The sequence below is a fragment of the Pan paniscus genome, chromosome 6 (genome assembly GCF_029289425.2).
Source record: "Pan paniscus chromosome 6, NHGRI_mPanPan1-v2.0_pri, whole genome shotgun sequence".
In the NCBI taxonomy this organism is placed as follows: domain Eukaryota; kingdom Metazoa; phylum Chordata; class Mammalia; order Primates; family Hominidae; genus Pan; species Pan paniscus.
The window spans coordinates 172,389,596-172,410,455 of record NC_073255.2 but is presented as its reverse complement, the minus strand read 5'-3'; the positions used below and the strand labels follow the sequence as shown (position 1 = coordinate 172,410,455).

Sequence of the window (20,860 nt, the reverse complement as noted above, 5' to 3'; positions counted from 1 at the left end):
ACAACTGAAATTCTACAAGGCGTGTTCTCTGAGCACAACGGAATTAAACTAGAAACCTGTGACAGAGATCTGAAAGTCTGCGAACTATCTGGAAATTAAACAACACACTTCTAAATAACCCATCAATCAAAGGAGTCTCAAGGAAAATTAGAAAACATATTAAATTGAACAAAAAAGAAAATGCAACATATCAAAATTTGTGTGGCATAGCTAAAGCAGTGATTGGAGGTAAATGTATAGCATTATTAAATGCTCATATTAGAAAAAAGAAATATTTAAAATCAATAATCTAAGCTTATATCTTAAAAAACAAAATTAAGGGAGCAAATTAAACCCAAGGCAGAGGGAAGAAAATAATAAACATAAGAGCAAAAATCAATAATGGTGAAGCAAAATATAAGAAAATCAATGAAGCCAAAAGCTAATTCACTGGAAAGATCAACGAGATCAATAAACTTCAAGCAAGGTTAATTAAGAACTGGGGGAGAAGACACAAATTACCAATTTTAGGAATTAAAGAGAAGAATCACTACAGATCCTATAAAAATAAAAATAATACAAGAATCCTAAGGGCAAATTTATGATAATCAATTTATACTTTTCAGGAGATATGGTACCAAAACTGCACAATATATTACAAGTGTAGACCTTTCAGGGTGCTTTTAAAAAATGTACATTTGAAATAGGTGGTTTTATAATATAAACACAAAAAAAGACGTTTTTCTCCCTCATTTACTTCCCGCCAACATTTGATGGCTTCTTTGGCACAAAACAGCACACAGAGCATATACTATCAGGAACTGTTTGAAATGGCTCTAAGAATCGCTTTGCAGATGACAGTTACAGCTCAAGCCATCTATTCAAAAGCAGCCTTTGTGTTACGGTTTCTTAAACTCATTATTTTACCTGTATCCATGCTGAAGCCCTTTTATACACTGCAATTCAGAATCTAAACAATCGGGCCAGGCATGGTGGCTCACACCTGCAATCCCAGCATTTTGGGAGGCCGAGGTGGGCAGATCACCTGTTCAAGACCAGCCTGGCCAATATGGTGAAACCCCATTCTAATAAAAACACAAAAAATTACCCAGGTGTGGTGGTGGGCGCCTGTAATCCCAGCTACTTGGGAGACTGTGGCAGGAGAATCGCTTACCCAGGAGGCAGAGATTGCAGTGAGCCAAGATCACACCACCGCACTCCAGCCTGGGCGCAATAGAGCAAGACTCCATCTCAAAAAAAAAAAAAAAAATCTAAACAATTATCTATAAAATGCGATTTTTCCACTGTGCCTCTTCCAAATCATGTATAAAAATATTAAATAAAGCAACCTTAGCACTAATCCTTAGGGCAGCATGAGGTTAGTAATTTTCTACCCACAGAAGCATTTTCATTTAATTACTTTCTCATTTATAAACCATTCACTATGTCAAATATTTCTTTCTACTGACTTATCCCCAGTTAAGAGGACTTATTTCCATAGAACAACAGCAAAATATGTCTTCCCTTCAGGTGTACATAGAACATTTACCAAGACAGGCCATATTCTGAGCCATAAAACAACCTCAAAAAATTTAATACAACTGAAATTCTACAAGGTATGTTCTCATACCTTGTAGAGACTCATGACTTATTTCATGAGTCACAAACTGATTCACAAGATGTAATACAGCTACTGGCAAATTTTAGTCTGTATTAAAACTTTTTATTAGTTTCCAAAACATAAAGCTGGTTAATCAGTTTAAAATTATTTTATAAAATTCTTCTACTATTTACTCATCCTACATTATTACACTTACCTTCATTGGCATAAGTGCAAGAAAATCTGTGATGAGATTATGGACTCTGCGAATATAAAATTCTTCCTGATAAAAGTATTCTGATACCACTACAGATTCCGTGAGGAACAGGAAAACGTTGTCAGCAATTGCGAGTTCTGCCATTGCTTCATCTGCCTCTGTGAATTCTGCCAGAGCTAGAAATAGATTTTAAAACACAGTACATGGAGGAAAAGTCATTAACCCAGATTGTAATTATATCTCATAATACTCTGCTGATGGTTCAGACATCTTCCCAACCTTCTAGCATGTGCTATGCACAAAATGAGACTATATATAACTGTAATTGACTCATAAACCCTAAAGAACTCACAAACCCCAAATAACAATATACTCTGAATGTGTATTAGAAAAATACATACTCTTTGAAATAATAACATAACTAATGAAAATTATTTTAGAGATGTGTGATGCAACACTGATGTAGTCAGGGAGCTATCATCCAAACATTCACATATTAAAATGATGTTAAGACTTTAATCCCAATGAAATCTCACGGGTCATCTGAAAAGTCTTCAATCCAAGACCAAAACCTGAACATGAATAGGTAAGTAACTGTGCTAATTTGGTAACCAAGTAGCTAAAATTTAAAAACTAAATTTTAACTTGAATATAAACCTGTCTAACTGTAATTTTTTTATATTTTATTTGGAAAATATCCAATATATATCTAAAAATAAGTATAATAAACCTCTACATAGCCATCACCTGTTTCAATACTACCAACTTATGGACAATCTTACCTCATCTATATCTTCCCCCTCTCCACTCATACATATCTCATTAAAGCAAATTCCAATTTAACATTTTACCAGTAAGTATTTGCAGTGTACAACTCAAAAATATACTTAAGAAACAAGGCCGGGCGGGGTGGCTCATGCCTGTAATCCCAGCACTTTGGGAGGATCACCTGAGGTCGGGAGTATGGAGAAACCTCATCTCTACTAAAAATACAAAAAATTAGCCGGGTGTGGTAGCGCATGCCTATAATCCCAGCTACTGGGGAGGCTGAGGCAGGAGAATCACTTGAACCCAGGAGGCGGAGGTTGCGGTAAGCCAAGATCACGTCATTGCACTCCAGCCTGGGAAATGAGCAAAACTCCGTCTCAAAAAAAAAAAAAAAAAAAGAAAGAAAGCAAAAGTAAAAATTCACTACATACTCACACACAACACCATTATCGTATCTTTATTTTATTTTATTTTTTGAGACAGGGTCTCACTCTGTCACCCAGGCTGGAGTGCAGTGGTACAATCTCAGCTCACTGCAACCTCTCCCTCCCAGTTCAAGCAATTCTCAGGCCTCAGCCACCCAAGTAGCTGGGATTATAGGTGTGCGCCAACACACCTGGTTAATTTTTGTATTTTTAGTAGAGACAGGGTTTCACCATGTTGGCCAGGCTGGTCTTGAACTACTGACCTCAAGTGATCCTCCCATCTCGGCCTCCCAAAGTGCTGGGATTACAGGCGTGAGCCACTGCGCCTGGCCATTATCATATCTTTAAAACTAATTCCTCAGCTGGGTGCAGTGGCTTGATCTAGAGTGACTTAATCTGACTTACATTCAACTTTCTATTAAGAGTATGTCATAGGTTATGGTGTATCTTTCCATCAAGAAACATATCGCTGATTACTGCTTTTAAATTTTGAATATAAAATTCCTAGGTAATTGTGTGGCAATCTGGCTTTGAAAAAGACTACTACACAGCTTATTCTGTTTGACTGTCATGCAGACCAAATACATAGTCTGTTACCGAAAGTACATTTTCATTGCCTTGAAAAGGGCCAGGAACAGATAAAAGCCAAGACAGTCTCAAACAGAGGAAAACATATGATTTGTGGTATTTTATTTTTATTATTTATTTATTATTTATTTCGAGATGGATTCTCGCTCTGTCGCTGAGACTGGAGTGCAGTGGCACGATCTCAACTCACTGCAACCTCCGCCTCCCAGGTTCAAGAGATTCTCCTGTCTCAGCCTCCCAAGTAGCTGGGACTATAGGCACGCACCACCACGCCTGGCTAATTTTTTGTATTTTCAGTAGAGATGGGGTCTCACCATGTTGGCCAGGATGGTCTTGATCTCTTGACCTCATGATCCACCCGCCTCGGCCTCCCAAAGTGTTAGGATTACAGGCATGAGTCGCCATGCCTGGCCTGTTTTTTTAATGTTTTGTTTCGTATTTTGAAATAAAGTCTGCATATCAGCCAGGTGTGGTAGCTCATGCCTGTAATCCCAACACTTAGCCAAGACAGGAGGATTGCTTGAGCCCAGGAGTTCAAGACCAGCCTAGGCAACATAGTGAGACCTCATCTCTACAAAAAAATCAAAGAATTAGCTGTGGTCCCACCTACTTGGGAGGCTGAAGTGGAAGGATCATGTGAGCCCTGGAGGTTGAGGCCACTGAGCCATGGTCACACCACTGCACTCCAGCCTGGGCAACAGGGAAGCCACTATCTCAAACAAACAAAAACCTGCATATCTACCCATATTATACAAAATCCTTGAGAATAAAATATTTTCTTAATTCTTTTTAGTATGACTAGTAATAACAATTACTAAAATTACTAATTATTAAATATTTTCAGGAACAATAACAAATTCTTTCAAACCTTTACTTGAATTCAAAAATACCGGAATTAAAAGAGAATCAACTCAAGATTACGTCTTTTATTTTTTTTGAAACAGAGTCTTACTCTGCTGCCCGGGCTGGAGTGCAGTGGTGCGATCTTGACTCACTGCAACCTCTGCCTCCCAGTTTCAGCCATCCTCCAGCCTCAGCCTCCTGAGAAGGTAGGATTACAAGCATGTGCCACCACACCCAGTTAATTTTTGTATTTTTAGCAGAGTCAAGGTTTCGCCCTGTTGGCCAGGCTGGTCTTGAACTCCTGACATCAAGTGATCTGACTACCTCAGCCTCCCAAAGCACTGACATTACAGGCATGAGCCACTATGCCCAGCCAAAAATTACTTCTTGAAGACCATTTAGGCAATAAGGCATCATTGTCTTAATATAAATTGATTTTCAATGCCTAAAAACAGTATGCTAAAATTCTGTAAAGCTTAGTGAAATTACAAAAATGCTTGGTTTTTTTGTTGATTTTTTTTTTTTGGAAACAGAGTTTCACTCTGTCACCCAGGCTAAAGTGCAGTGGCATGATCTCAGCTCACTGCAACCTCTGCCCACTAGGTTCAAGCAATTCTCCTGCCTCAGTCTCCCAAGTAGCTGGGATTACAGGCACGCGCCACCATGCTTGGCTAATTTTTTGTGTTTTTAGTGGAGATGGGCTTTTACCACGTTCGCCAGTCTGGTCTTGAACTCCTGACCTCAAGTGATCCACCTGCCTCATCCTCCTAAAGTGCTGGGATTACAGGCGTGAGTCACCACACCCGGCCGATGCTTGTTTTTTTAATTTTTTTTTGAGATGTGATCTCACTCTGTCACCCAGGCTGGAGTGCAATGGAGCAATTTCAGCTCACTACAGCCTCTGTCTCCTGGGCTCAAGTGATCCTCCTGCCTCAGCCTCCTGCGTAGCTGGGACTACAGCCAAGGGCATGTCACCACACTGGGCTAATTTTTAATTTTTTGGAGAGATGAGGTATCACTACATTGCCCAGGTTTGTCATGAACTCCTGGGCTCAAGCAATCCTCCCACCTCGGCCTCCCAAAATGCTGGGATTATAGGCATGAGGCACTGCACCTGGATTCATGCCTTTTATAGAATAATATAATAAACACATTTGATAAAAGTTTCAGAAGTCTATGAAGAGAACAGAAACCAATTTTTCAAATTGGAGATCTTCGTTAAAACTTGTCTGGATTATTTCAAGAAGTGACCATTTCTGCAAAATAACACAAGCTAGTCATTTTTTCTAACAATTTTTAAAATGCAAATTAACAGAAAAATTTTTATAGTTTAAAAATTCTAATTATAATACCCCTAACTATTAAAGCTTATAAAAGGATATGAGCATATAAAATCAAAGAGATTAAGTAGCCAAAGATCTGGGACTTGAAACTAGGGCTGTGATTCCTAACCTATTTTTACTATTATTTTACAGCAAACTATAGCATATTCTATTAAACCTTTCAAAACTAGTGCAGTGGTATGGGCAATTATAGCATAAGATTGTGACCATATTACCTAATATTATAATAACTATCTATGTATAACTATATTATATAGTTAATATATTAACTATCACACCTGGGCATGGTGGCTCGCGCCTGTAATCCCAGCACTTTGGGAGGCCAAGGCAGGCAGATTGCCTGAGCTCCGGAGTTCGAGACAAGCCTAGGCAACACGGTGAAACCACGTCTCTACTAAAATACAAAAACTTAGCTGGGTGTGGCAGCGTGCGACTATAGTCCCAGCTACTCGAGAGGCTGAGGCAGAATTGCTTGAACCCAGGAGGCAGAGGTTGCAGTGACCTGAGATCATGCCACTGCACTCCAGTCTGGGCAACAGAACGAGACTCCATCTCCAAAATAAAAAAAGAAGATATTAACTATCACATAGCCACTTCAAAGGTTAAAGGGTAACTTTATGTCAGAAAAGTAGTGAAATAAGACTTATAAATGATGAGGGTACGTACAGGTTAGAAACAGAATTTGTACAGGAATGTAAAAGTCTAATTCGCTATCAGCATTTAGATATATAGATGACAGACAGATAGAAATTAACTGGCCAAAGAAAGACTCCTAACACAAAAAAAGCTTTCTGCAAACACCTTGGGAACAGCATGACACTAGTGAAAACAAAATGTTCTGGAATTACACAATTGATAAGATACTAGAATCTGTTGATACTTTAGGATTAGAAAACTGACATAAATTGTAAACTTGAATAAAGCCTTTCTAGATTTACCATAAAAAGACAATTCTTTGGGCTTCGTGTTCCATGTATGGTTCTCATTCTGTTAGAATAAACCCCTACTAATATGACAATTAGATAATGTAAATGTAAATAGCAGAATATATGCTACAGTGAGTTAACAGGTTGTTAAAAGTCAGAATTCTGGTCAGGCGCGGTGGCTCACACCTGTAAACCCAACACTCTGGGAGGCCAAAGCAAGTGGATCACCTGAGCTCAGGAGTTCGAGACCAGCCCAGCCAACATGGTGAAACCCTGTTTCTACTAAAAATACAAAAGATTAGCCGGGTGTGGTGGCATGTGCCTGTAGTCCAATTACTTAAGAAGCTGAGGCAGGAGAATCACTTGAACCCAGTAGGTGGAGGTTGCAGTGAGCTGGGATCGAACCACTGCACTCCAGCCTGGGCCACAAAAAAGAAAAGTCGGGATTCCACATCTGTTCTTGACTGATCCAAATATCTCCTTTTTAATACACTGTATGGAAAAATAACTGTTTTTAATTTGACACAATGTGAAAAACTAGTTTGTGAACAAATCAAGAAGTAAAATGTATAAAAATAAAAGGAATAGTATACTTTAATTTTAAAAAACATTTAAGGCCGGACGGGGTGGCTCACGTGTTGCAATCCCAGCACTTTGGGAGGCCGAGGCAGGCGGATCACCTGAGGTCGGGAGTTCAAGACCAGCCTGACCAACATGGAGAAACCCCATTTCTACTAAAAATACACAATTAGCCAGGTGTGGTGGCGCATGCCTGTAATCCCAGCTACTTGGGAGGCTGAGGCAGGAGAATCGCTTGAACTTGGGAGGCAGAGGTTGCAGTGAGCCAAGATTGCGCCATTGCACTCCAGCCTGGGCAACAAGAGCAAAACTCCATGTCAAAAAACAAAAAAAAAAACAAAAAGATTTAATGTGACGCTGTCATTCCAAATTTTAAACTCATACCCTGAAGGTAAAAGAGCATTGTCAGTGGCTCCAAGAATGGGAAATAGTATTTCATATAATATTTTTGAGAGACAAGGAGAAAAAAGTCTGTATTTCACTACTACACTAAAAGTTTCATTTAATACAACTCTGGATATCTTCCTATGCTTATGCTTATGTATGTCAAAGATAACACTCCTTCCAAAAATGTCATTAAGTGCTAACATGTGTTTCTCATAACAAAATTACCTACAATCAATTCACCTGTCACATCGGGTAGCTGGGATATTCCCCTCAATGCCAGCGCCCAGGCAAGTCTAACAGTGGCTTGGAGCCCAGGCAGTTTCCAAAGCTGTGAGTCCTGAAGACGAGAGTGAATTGTTGCAATGTACTGTTTTTCTGTCAACAGTGGAAGTTGATGAATCATATCTGAAAACACAAAAATAGACCACTTTACCGATCACCAGATAAATTCTCACTTCTGATACACAGGAATAATATCCAAAAGTCAGAAAATCTGAGCATTCTCACAGAAGAATAATGACCAATTAACATTAATTTCTATATCCCAAAAGGTACACTACTGTTGATTGTACACATACTAAAAACAAAAAAAGAAAATGACATTAATCCTAAATTTCAATTTCACTATTTTCAGTCATTTTTATAAGTGTACTACAAATAAACTAGAAAAAAGTTAGACACTCATTTTTTCTGCACATAAATTCTAAAATAGAAATCACGCTATCTAAAGATCACAAAAATTTTATTTACTTCACAGAAAACACAGATCAAAGATAACATTACTGAAATGGCAGTCACTGTCTCAGAATGTTTTAATAAAAAGTTTGAAAATGTAAATGAATGGTAAAGAAACAAGCAATTAAGTAAATTAGGCATGTGCAATCATGAACATGTATAATATATGCTTTAATACTTTCCATTCCAAATCCCCCCAAAAAACAGAAATAATTAACAGGACTGCAGCTGTTTTTTAAATGTGATCTTATATATAAATATTCAAATATGAACGGATTGCAAACACAGGAACAGAGCAGTCTATTTTAGTAGCTAAAATATCACCCTTTTTAAATGTTATCCCCACAATTTTAAATCTGATTTTTTTTAATGTAGGAAAATGTATAAAACTCAATACCATCTCGTTCCTCTGTGCTTTGCTCTATAAAACTGATATCAAAACAGTACAGAAGCGCCATAAGAAGAGCCAGATTCACTGCATCCAGTGAGCCATTAGCCTCAACTGTCACTCTTTCCAAATGTCCAATGAGGAGGAGAGTGTCTTCTTTGCCTAAAGGTGACTGGCAAGCCCAGGCAAAAAGGCTTTCTGCAAGAGACTGCCTGCACTCCTTAATGAGATCAGAAACCTAGAAATAAAAACATGACTATCAGTATAAATAAATTACAGTGAAGCCTGGTCTTATTCCAAAGTACAAACTACCTTTTACAAAGGCTAATAAAAAAACCTATCTAAATCCACAAGTGATCCTAAGATGTCACCTCTGGAATTCTGAACAAACCCTATTGTTTATTCCTTATCCTTAAGTTCCTTAAGAAATTGGGATGACCAATTTCTTGTTCATTTCATAAAAAGAGCTAGAATGGCACATAAATGACTATACAGAAGCTGAAACAACTGCAAGTCAATTTTATGGACACATCTGACTACAAACTTTAATATACATTATGAGCTGACTACAATTAACAACAATTTATTGTATACTGTACTGTCAAACAGTAGTACAGTGAATTCTGAATGTTCCCAACACAAAGAAATAATAAACGTTTGAGGTGATGGATATGCTAATTATGATTTGATTATTACATATCATACATATGTATCAAAATACCACACTGTACCCTACACATATGTACAGTTTTGTGTCAATGAAAAATAATAAAAGCAAAAAAAAAGAAAAGTGGCAATCAGACATGGTGTCAGCTACATAATTCATCTTGAAAAAATGAATATTCTAACTGTCATGTTTCTGCCTCTGAGATTTGACAGACAACTGATGAATTGATTTCATTGAACCCTTGCCTCTTTGCGATGTTTTTCACTGCCCAAACCTCTCTCTCGCTGTAGTTTCTCAAACTCATTATTCACATCAATCTGTGACACCAGGGTAAGAACTTTATAAGTCAATCCTTGCTCCATCAGCTCATCTGTAAAGCGTGTTGTCATGGAAGCCAGCTCAGGACTGTAATGAAAAGAAATCAATAAACTATGTTAAATAATATTGTTTATGCTTCTTCATAATAATAGGTATAGCAAACGCTCTTTTTTTGAGACAGGGCCTTGCTCTGTCACCCAGGCTGGAGTGCAGTGGCGTGATCATGGCTCACTGCAGCCTTGACGTCCCAGGCTCAGGTCTTTCTCCCACCTCAGCCTCCCAGGTAGCTGGGACTGCAGGTGCATGCCATCATGCCCAGCTAATTTTTCTATTTTTTGTAGAGATGGGATTTCATCATGTTGCCCAGGCTGATCTAAAACTCCTGAGCTCAAGACTGTAATCTGTAATCCCAGCACTTTGTAATCCAAAAATAATTTGGGCCACTGCACCTCAGTCCAAATTATTTTTTATTTATAAACACAATAAAACAGATTTAAATTGTTATTTCTGTCTTGGCAGAATAAGGGAGTATATTACTCAGCTTATGTTACATATTGCTCAGATTGTATATAATAAGGGAAATATTGTCATACTTCAAGTAATTTCAAATTAACCCCTGAAATCCCAAGAAGTAAAAAGACCTGAGTTCTAGTGTCCATGTCTTTCCCCGTCTAGACTGTATCAAGGCTTTCAAGGAATTCGCAATGCATCGCTTTCCATCCCAGTACAAAAGAACAGCTACTAATCCTCTGGTAAGGCCAGGAAAATGTGGCTGTTGATGCTCTCCTAAAAAAGGAAGTTGAGAAATAATATTGTTAATAAACACATATGTGTTTAGGAAGAGACAAAAATCAATATAACAATGTTCAGTTCAAAGAATCACAGTAGCTCAGGGCTTAAGGGGCCCTGGGGTCCTCTACTACAAACATCCATCCACTGTCTAACTTCTTGCTCAACATATTCGAGGGCCATCCAACTTATCCCTAAACACCAGCAGGGACATGGAATTCACCATTTTCCAAACTCTCAATTTCTAACTCTCACACTTACCTGTGATTTCTACATACTGGGTGAGAATCTTTTGGTCTCACTGTTGTCCACTAAATTTAATTTTATTCAATGCCCATTTTACTATCTCATATGGAATCTTTCAAATATTTCTAAGTTTCTTCCCTCAGAATCTTCTCTGAATAAACAACCTTTTTATAATTCAAGTTCAGTCACCATTTTAACTACTCTCCTTTGAATGAGTTCTACCTTTTTTTTTGAGATGGAGTCTCACTCTGTCACCTAGGCTGGAGTGCAGTGGCGTGATCTCACTGCAACCTCTGCTGCCTAGGTTCAAGCAATTCTCCTGCCTTAGCCTCCTGAGTAGTTAGGATTACAGGCACTTGCCATAGCACCCGGCTAATTTTTGTATTTTAAGTAGCTATGGCATTTCACCATGTTGACCACGCTGGTCTTGAACTCCTGACCTCGTGATCCACCTGCCTTGGCCTCCCAAAGTGGTGGGATTACAGGTGTGAGCCACCACGCCTGGCTAAGTTTCACTTTTTTTTTAAGAGTACTTTGCCTACAGTTTCAGTTTCATTTCCTAAACCTTTCTTTTCCCCTTACTGCAATTACTCCTCCACTCTACTCCTTTCTGTTCCCCAAATTCATCACCTTGCTTCACCCTCTTGCACAGACAATTTCTTCTGCCTGGATGCGCTTCATCCTCCCAAATAACCACCTATTCCACCTGATGTATGCTTACTCATTTTGCAACATCTACCTTAAACTTCATGATGTTGTTAAGTGTTTTCTGTACAATCAAGGTCCATCTAATACCATCTCTAAATCTCTTTGGACCATCTCTAAATCTTGCACAAAACTGCATTAATTGTACTTAATTGTGTCAAAATATTTGTTTCCACATCATTCTCAATTATTAGAGTATGAGCTTATTTACACTAGTTGAGATTTTATTCATCTTTATATCACTGGAGTGATATAATTAACACCATGCCTGGCACATGGTAGGTATAGAAGAAATGTTTGTTAAATGAAAGTTCCAAGTTAAACTCAAAACTCAAGCATGTCTAGTGAACATCCCCCTCATTCTCAATATCATACTTCTTTTAATGCAGACTTAGGTCAAAAAGGATTTTGGCAGCCACATATTATCTTTAGACCTATTAAACTTTTGTTCAACTGACATGCCCATATTTTCTTCAAATGGCTCCTCCATTATAATTAAAACAAACTGCTTATAGTATAGAAATTTTTCTCTCTTTTCTCTACACAGCAGCCAGAGAAATAATTTCAGAGTTAGAATGAATTACGTAATGTCTCTGCTTAAAGCCCTCATCAACAACTTTCTATTGCAATTAGAATAAAATCCAAATACCTTTCATATCATGCAAAATCAAACATGCTCTGATTCCTGCTGTATCTGCATCTTCCTTTGCTCTCCCTCTCACTTATGATGCTCTAGCCACAATGATCTTTTTATCCTTAAACACGCCTTTATTCCCACCTCAAGCACTGGCTGCTTGCTCTCCCTGGAAAAGCCTTACCCAATAGGTCTGGGTGGCTGGCACCTTCTCATCATTTGGGTCTCAAGGCAAATGACCCCATCTTAGAGAGGCATTCTCTACGGATCCTACTTAGAGTTGCCTTAGCCAGCCTCCACCTCTCTATATCCCACTGCTTTATTTTATTTTCTTCCTAGTACTCTGTATTATTGAAATCATCTTATTTTTTACCTACTCATGCATTATCTGAATTACTCTCTCAAAAAGAAATTCCAAAAAAGTGGTGACCTTACCTGCCTACTCACTGACAGTAAGTGCTTTGTGCTATAAAATTTCTGAGATGTCTTTAACAATTCTGATCACTAAACTGAAGCCTTCCTTTCAATCAAAGGTTAAAAAAGGATAGCCGGGCATGGTGGCACATGCCTGTAATCCCAACTACTCGGGAGGCTGAGACATGAGAATCACTTGAACCCGGGAAGTGGAGGTTGCAGTAAGCCGGTATCATGCCACTGCACTCCAGCCTGGGCAACAGAGCGAGACTCTGTCTCAAAAAAAAAAAAACAAAGATTAAAAAAGGAAATATTTTGAATATGGTTTTACCAAACTGCATCCTTAGAAACTATGATAGAATCTAAACAATAAACTATTTTAAACTATGAGTGATTTTATAATTTTGCATTATTTTACCACTGTTTCAGTTAAATGTCAACCTACCAGCAAGAAGAAGCTCAACAGCTGCCAATTCTCCAATATCAAAAAGGTCACTGAGAATAAAGGCTTCTTTAATGAGCTGTTCAGGAAGAAGTCGAGTTCCCTGTTGACCCTGAATGGCGACTCCCTCTGTACTGGCTTTCTGAACCTTCTCATGCTGTTGAACATTTTTTGGCTACAATGATAAAATTGTAATTGTTATGAAAATAGCACACTGGAGACAAGGTCCCAAAGTGTTACCTACAGAAGCTTATTCATGATAATTCAGCCTGGTAACATGACAAACAGAAGTATTTCTTACCAGCTAATTTAGAACAGACTTTTATGAAGTAATATTTTGCATAACCTTAAACTTTTTATTCCAATACTACCTTCTCAATAACTGTGACTGCTAAACTCTGATCTGAAAAATTTGGAGAAAATATACAAAATAGCATACTATTTTTCAAGTTTCTACAGAACTTTTCAATTACATAATAAATAAAAATAATAAGGTCTTCAAATGGTACATAACAAATGGATATATGAACTGTTTAATTACTTAGCAGAGCAAGTAACAGTTTATTAATGTTATATAAAATGTAGTCTTATTTCCTAAAAGATAATTTGGTGCAAATATTTAACATATGACGTACAGTACAGAATTATCTGATAGATCATACATCTAAAGTTTCAGAACTTAAAGGTTACACATTGGTCACTGAATCTAGCTCCTCTATTGCAGACAGAAAAACCGACATCCAGCTAAGTCAGGTAACTTGTCTGTGGTCATAAAACTCTCTAGTGGTACAGCCAAGACTGGAAATCAGCTCAACTGGTTCCCAGGCTAGGGTTCTTTCTACTAAAGAAAGCAAAAAAAAAGAAAAAAAAAAAAAGCTAAAAAGCAAAAAGCCATTTCTTGTAACACAATCCTATAAATAGTTCTTAGATGGCTTCCTTGCTGTATATAAAAGAAAAGTGCCAGACTGGGCGTGGTGGGTCATGCCTGTAATCCTAGCACTTTGAGAGGCTGAAACAGGCAGATCACTTGAGGCCAGGAGTTCAAGACCAGCCTGGCGAACGTGGTGAAACCACGTCTCTAATACAAAAAAATTAGCTGGACACAATGGCAGGCGCCTGTAACCCAGCTACTCTGGAGGCTGAGGAAGGAGGATTGCTTGAACACGGGAGGGAGGTTGCAGTGAGCCGAGATCGCACCGCTGCACTCCAGACTGGACGACAGAGTGAGACTCTGACACACAAACACATACAAGCAAAGGAAAAGTGCCAAACAACAAGAAAAGCATTTTCCAAGTTTGAATCCCCATCACTAAAGTACCCTATTGCTATTGCAAAGAATTTCAAGATGCAGAAATTAAAGATACTCAAGAATTAATTCATTCCATTAACACAACTTACATAATACTATAAACTACTATAAAATAATACTTAAAATTTTAACGTATATCTGGAAATAAACAAAATAATCAATCTTACCAAGCTTAGATGTATTAGTAACTAGAGGTCAGAAATTCTAAGGCAGTTAATATTTCTGGAATATACTAAATTTCTTAAATAGTCTTCAAATATTAAGTTTATCTCCTAGCTAGAAATAAACATAATATTAACTTCTATGGAGAATAACATTGCTCCTAAGAAAAATTCCATTAAAATCACAGCAGGGCACAGTGGCTCACGTCTGTAATCCCAACACTTTTTGAGACCAAGGCAGGAAGATCACTTGAGGCCAGGAGTTCAAGACCAGCCTGGGCAACATAGCAAGACCCTATCTCTAAAAAAAATTAGCTGGGCATGGTGGCACACACCTGTAGTCCCAGCTACTTAGGAGTGAGGAGCCAGGAAGAAGGCTTGAACCCAGGAGTTTGAGGCTATAGTGAGCTATTATCAGGCCACTTCACTCCAGTCTGGAGGACAGAGCAACACCCTGTCTTTAAAAAATATCTAGAAAAGAAAATCATTGAATCACTGGAGTGAGACAGGTAACATGTTTTCGTTACCTACATTAAGAGTTTACTTGCAAAGACCTACTATTTGATAGCACAACAGGGTGAAGATAGCCAATAATAATTACACATTTTAAAATAACTAAGAGTATAAATGGATTGTTTGGAAAACAATGGATAAATGCTTGAGGGGATGAATGACTCCCCATTCTCCATGATGTGATTATTTCACATTGCATGCCTGTATCAAAACATCTCACGTACCTCATAAATATATACATCCTTTATGTGCTCACAAAAATTAAAAATTAAAAAAATGTTTTTAAAATAGTTTTTGCAGCTGGCATGGTGGCTCACGTCTGTAATCCCAGCACTTTGGGAAGCTGAGGCAGGAGGATCACTGAGGCCAGAAGTCCAAGACAAGCCTGGGCAACAAAGTTAGACCCTGTATTTTTTTTTTTTTTTTTTAAGCGTTTAGGGGTACATGTCATCAGGACCTCATGAGACTGTGTCACAGTAAATAAATTTCTGAAAAAAAATTGAAAATTAAAAAAAAGAAAAAAGTTTACTTGCTTCCTCAATCTTAAAAAAAAAAAAAAATCCCAAAAAAACTAAAAAAGAAAATTTCTTACCGGATTTTTGAACAATGAGATGAAGTCAGGTTTGTGTTTCTTCAATATCTTATCAAGAAGGTGAACAGCTTCAGGTTGTCTTCTCCAAAGAGCATTTCCCACTTTATGCCAAATGTCTTTGTAAGGACCCCATAGACTAGCAGCTTAAAGAAAAAATAAATGAAACCACCGTCAAAGAAAACATACACTTGAAAAATAATGTGAGGTTACCATCTACACATTTTAGTTACACTCACAGCTACTTTTTAATCTACGAAGTTATCTTAATTAATATAATTATCAATTATATTATAACTATTATAATCAGTATGTTACATTAACTATATTAATATATTATATATAAATATATAATATATATTAATTATGTTATATATTATATATGTATAATATATAATATATATTAATTACATTACATATAATATATATTATACATGTATAATATATATTATATATAATATATAATATGTTATATGTTATATAGGTATAATATATATTATATATGTATAATATATTATAGTACATATACATATATGTATATGTACACATAGTACATATACATATATGTATATGTATACATAGTACACATACATATAGTACATATATAATATGTATAGTACATATACATATTATATATGTACAATGTATAATATATATTACATATATGTACAATGTATAATATATATTACATATATGTATAATGTATAATATATATTACATATGTATATATAACATATGTAATATATATAATGTTATATATAAGATATTAATTAATTAATTAATTAATATAATTATTAATTAATTATATTATATAAAATATAATATAATTATATATAAATATAATTATTAATTAATTATATTATATATTATATAATATATATTAATATAAATTAATATATTATATAATATATAATATAATATAATTAATATATATTATATATAATATATAATTAATATATAATATAATATATAATTAATATATTATATAATTAATATATAATATAATATATAATTAATATATTATATAATATAGTATAATTAATATATAATATAATATAATTAATATATAATATAATATAATATAATTTATATATTATATAATATAATATAATTAATGTATTATATATTATAAATTAATTATATTATATATAATATAATATAATTAATTTATATTATATATTATATGTAATAATTATACATTATATATAATATAATTAATATATATTATATATTATATATAATAATTATACATTATATATAATATAATTAATATATAATATATAATAATTATACATTATATATAATATAATTAATATATATAATATATAATATAATATAATTAATATATAATATATTATATATCATATAATTAATATATAATATAATATATAATATAATCAATAATAATATAATATATAATATAATTTATATATTATATTAATATATTAATATATTATATTAATATATTAATATATTATATATAATATATTAATATATTATATAATATATTAATATATTAATATAATAAATGATTGCTAATTATATAAAATCAATGTTGTAGCTGATTAAGAGACACTAATATAAAAGCATAGTTTATTAAAATTCTCAAGCAATGATATAAACACATCACTTTATCTGACTTACTATAAAATAAATCCTGACTTTAGGTAGGCACAATGGCTCACGCCTGTAATCCCAGCACTCTGGGAGGCCGAGGCAGACAGATTACCTGAGGTCAGGAGTTTGAGACCAACCTGGCCAACATGGTGAAACCCCGTCTCTACTACAAATACAAAAATTAGCCGGGTGTGGTGGTGCGCACATGTAGTCCCAGCTACTTGGGAGGCTGGGACAGGAGAAATCACTTGAACCCGGGAGGCGGAGGTTGCAGTGAGCCAGGATCGTGCCACTGCACTCTTCTAGCCTGGCCAACAAGATCAAAACCCCACCTCAAAAAAAATTTAAAAATTAAATAAATAAATAAAATAATTCCTGACTTTAAATTGGAATATCAGCTGAACCTAGTTTTACCACTTCATTAGCTATGTGTACTGGAACAAGGGAAATAACCTCTTTAAACTTCAGTTTCCATATATATATATATATATATATATATATATAAAACATAAACACCATCTGCTTCAAAGAGCTGTAAGTTTTCAAATGACATAAACCAAGGAAAACACACAGTCCAGTGCCTTTCATATCATAGTCACTCAATAAAGGTAAGTGCCTTTCCTTCCTTTCCTTCTTGTCATCCAGATGAAAAGCAGCAGTAGGGAAATAACTCAGAATTTATAAAACTTAGAAGGTGAAAATGTACTTTGGGCTGAGACACTGGCTATTATAAAACAGCATAGAAATACAGAATACTTTTATAAACTCATATAAAAAGATCACATTTTAATTGATAAACGTCATAACAGTAAGTAATAATGACTGAACTTGGGCTGTGTGCTACTAAGCATGGCCCTAAGCTCTTTACATGTATGAGTATGTCTTACAACACCCTATGAGGTTAGCACTATGGCTTCCTCCATTTTATAAATATGGAAACTGAGGCAGAGAGGTCAAAATATTCACCACCTGAGGTTACACTAGATAATGTCAGAACTTAAGCCCAAGCAGTCTGGGCATCAGAGTGTGCCCTAACCAGTAAATTGTACTTTTACCATAATTTACTGGAAAGTAAATGACACATTTATACTATAATACATAATACTTAAAAAGTGAAAGTGTTTGGGAAGAATTTAGGTATTTCAAAAATAGTACTAAGGCCGGGCACGGTGGCTCACGCCTGTAATCCCAGCACTTTGGGAGGCCAAGGCGGGCGGATCACCTGAGGTCAGGAGTTCGAGACCAGCCTGGCCTACATGGTGAAACCCCATCACTACTAAAATATACAAAAAATTAGCCAGGCGTGGTGGCACGCACCTGTAATCCCAGCTACTCAGGAGGCTGAGGCAGGAGAATTGCTTGAACCAGGAGGCGGAGGTTGCAGTGAGCCGAGATCGTGCCATTGCACTCCAGCCTGGCAACAGAGCGAGACTCCATCTCAAAAAATAAAAAATAAAAAATTTAAACTCCATAAATGAACAGTAAAGTATCAAAGAAGATAAGACAAGCAATCTTTGTCTTACAGCTCACCAGTTGGGGAGATAAAATGTACATAAGTGAAATATTCCAGTAAAGGAATATGATTGTTGGCACAAACAATAAAATAATTTCAAAAGATCAAACTGATGGTCAGAGTTGGCTAAGGAATGGCTGCACTTGTGCAGCATTTGAAGGATGAGGAAAATCTGGGCAACAAACATCAGCCAAGAACAAGTGTGAGCAAAGGATCAGAGACAGGTGTGAAAGCATGAAAGAGAATTCAGAGCAGTAGCAAGATTAAAGAGGTAGGAGTAGTGCTTTCAAACTTTGACTATAATCCATAGTAAGAAATATTTCACATTTCAACCCAGTACACATGTATATACAAAACTGGAACAAAAGTATCATATAAAATATTAAAATTCAGGCTGGCTCTCACCTATAATCCCAGCACTTTGGAAGGCCGAGGCGGGCAGATCACTTGAGGCTAGGAGTTCGAGACCAGCCTGGCCAACATGGTAAAAACCTGTCTCTACTAAAAATACAAAAATATTAGCCAGGAGTGGTGGCGCACACCTGTAATCCCAGGTACTCGGGAGGCCAGGCACCAGAATCGCTTGAACCTGGGAGGTGGAGGTTGCAGTGAGCCAAGATCACGCCACTGCACTCCATCCTGGGCAACAGAGCAAGACTCTGTCTCAACAACAACAACAATAAAAAACTAAAATTAATTCATTTATTATATTCAATGCCCTATGATATTTTGTGTTCTGTCCCATTTTTGGTGAGGGGCCCACTAAATTGATTTTATCTTTATTGTTTTTTAAGATGCAGTCTCACTCACTCTGTCACCCAGGCTGGAGTGCAGTGGCACAATCTCCACTCACTGCAACTTTCACCTCCTGGGTTCAAGTGATTCTCCTGCCTCAGCTTCCTGAGTAGCTGGGATTACAGGCGTGCCACCACGCCCGTCTAATTTTTGTATTTTTATTAGAGATGGGGCTTCACCATTTGGCCAGGCTGGTCTCGAACTCCTGGCCTCAAGCAATCTGCCCACCTCGGCCTCCCAAAGTGCTGGGATTACTGGCATGAGCCACAGCGCCCGGCCCCTACTAAACCGATTTTAGACTCACCATTTAAAAAATATGACTCTAAAGCCAAAGGTTTCTGTTTGGAAATAAGCAGATAAGGTACTCATATGTGTTTAGACGCTGAAGGAAAAACTGGTCAAAACCAATTACTCAACAGATGAAACTTAGAACTAACTATAGCCTAAACATTAAAGACTGTAAACAGGGTAAACTGTTGAGAAAACCCAAATCCACATAAAGTTACCAGGATATAAGAATAACATGAAAGATAACTGTAATGTAATTAAATACATTATAACTCAATGAACAATGTCAGATGACACAATGTCATTTAAAAACATTTTTTTTTTTTTTGAGACAGGGTCTCACTTTGTCACCCAGGCTGGAGTACAGTGGCACCATCTCAGCTCCCTGTAGCCTCAACTTCCTGGGGTCAAGAGATACTCCCCCGCTCAGCCTCCTGAACAGCTGGGACTACAGGTATGCAACCACACCCACCTAATTTTTGTTTGTTTGCTTTTTTTTTTTTTTTTTTTGGTAGAGACAGGGTTTCACCATGTTGTCCAGGCTTGTCTCAGACTCCTGGACTCAAGCAATCTACCCTGCCCACCTTGGCCTTCCCAAGTGCTGGGATGAAAGGCATGAGCCACTGCACTCAGCCGGAAAAAAAATTTTTTTAAAGGGGAGATATGCAGGGAGAGGACGGACTAAACCAGTGGAGCTGGATTATTTATTCATACTTTCATTCACTATCAAATATTTACTGAGGGACCATATATATATATATACATATATATATAGACTGAGCAAGACAGACAGAATCCCAAGCCTCATGGAACTTATAAATTGATAAGACTGACAGACATTAAACAAAGAATTCCAGGCCGGGTGCAGTGGCTCACACCTGTAATCTCAGCACTTTGGGAAGCCGAGGTGGGCCGATCACGAGGTCAGGAGTTCGAGACCAGCCACCTGGCCAATATGGTGAAACCCCGTCTCTACTAAAAATACAAAAATTAGCCAGGCATGGTGGTGCGCACCTGTAGTCCCAGCTACTCGGGAGGCTGAGGCAGAAGAATTGCTTGAACCCGGGAGGCAGAGGTTGCAG

The 20,860-nt window shown here is 36.6% G+C and overlaps 1 protein-coding gene across 1 annotated transcript in view; it reads right to left on the bottom strand.

Moving 5' to 3' along the window:
- The window catches only part of NUP205 (nucleoporin 205), a 99,201-nt gene that overhangs the window by 69,237 nt on the left and 9,104 nt on the right, over positions 1 to 20,860 (bottom strand). The window contains exons 2-8 of the mRNA XM_034965037.2: positions 15,569 to 15,711; positions 12,997 to 13,168; positions 10,405 to 10,549; positions 9,691 to 9,850; positions 8,788 to 9,016; positions 7,896 to 8,060; positions 1,797 to 1,972 (exon numbers count right to left, since the gene is read on the bottom strand). Coding sequence (XP_034820928.2) covers positions 1,797 to 1,972; positions 7,896 to 8,060; positions 8,788 to 9,016; positions 9,691 to 9,850; positions 10,405 to 10,549; positions 12,997 to 13,168; positions 15,569 to 15,711 — 1,190 coding nt within the window. The remainder of the gene's footprint in view (positions 1 to 1,796; positions 1,973 to 7,895; positions 8,061 to 8,787; positions 9,017 to 9,690; positions 9,851 to 10,404; positions 10,550 to 12,996; positions 13,169 to 15,568; positions 15,712 to 20,860) is intronic.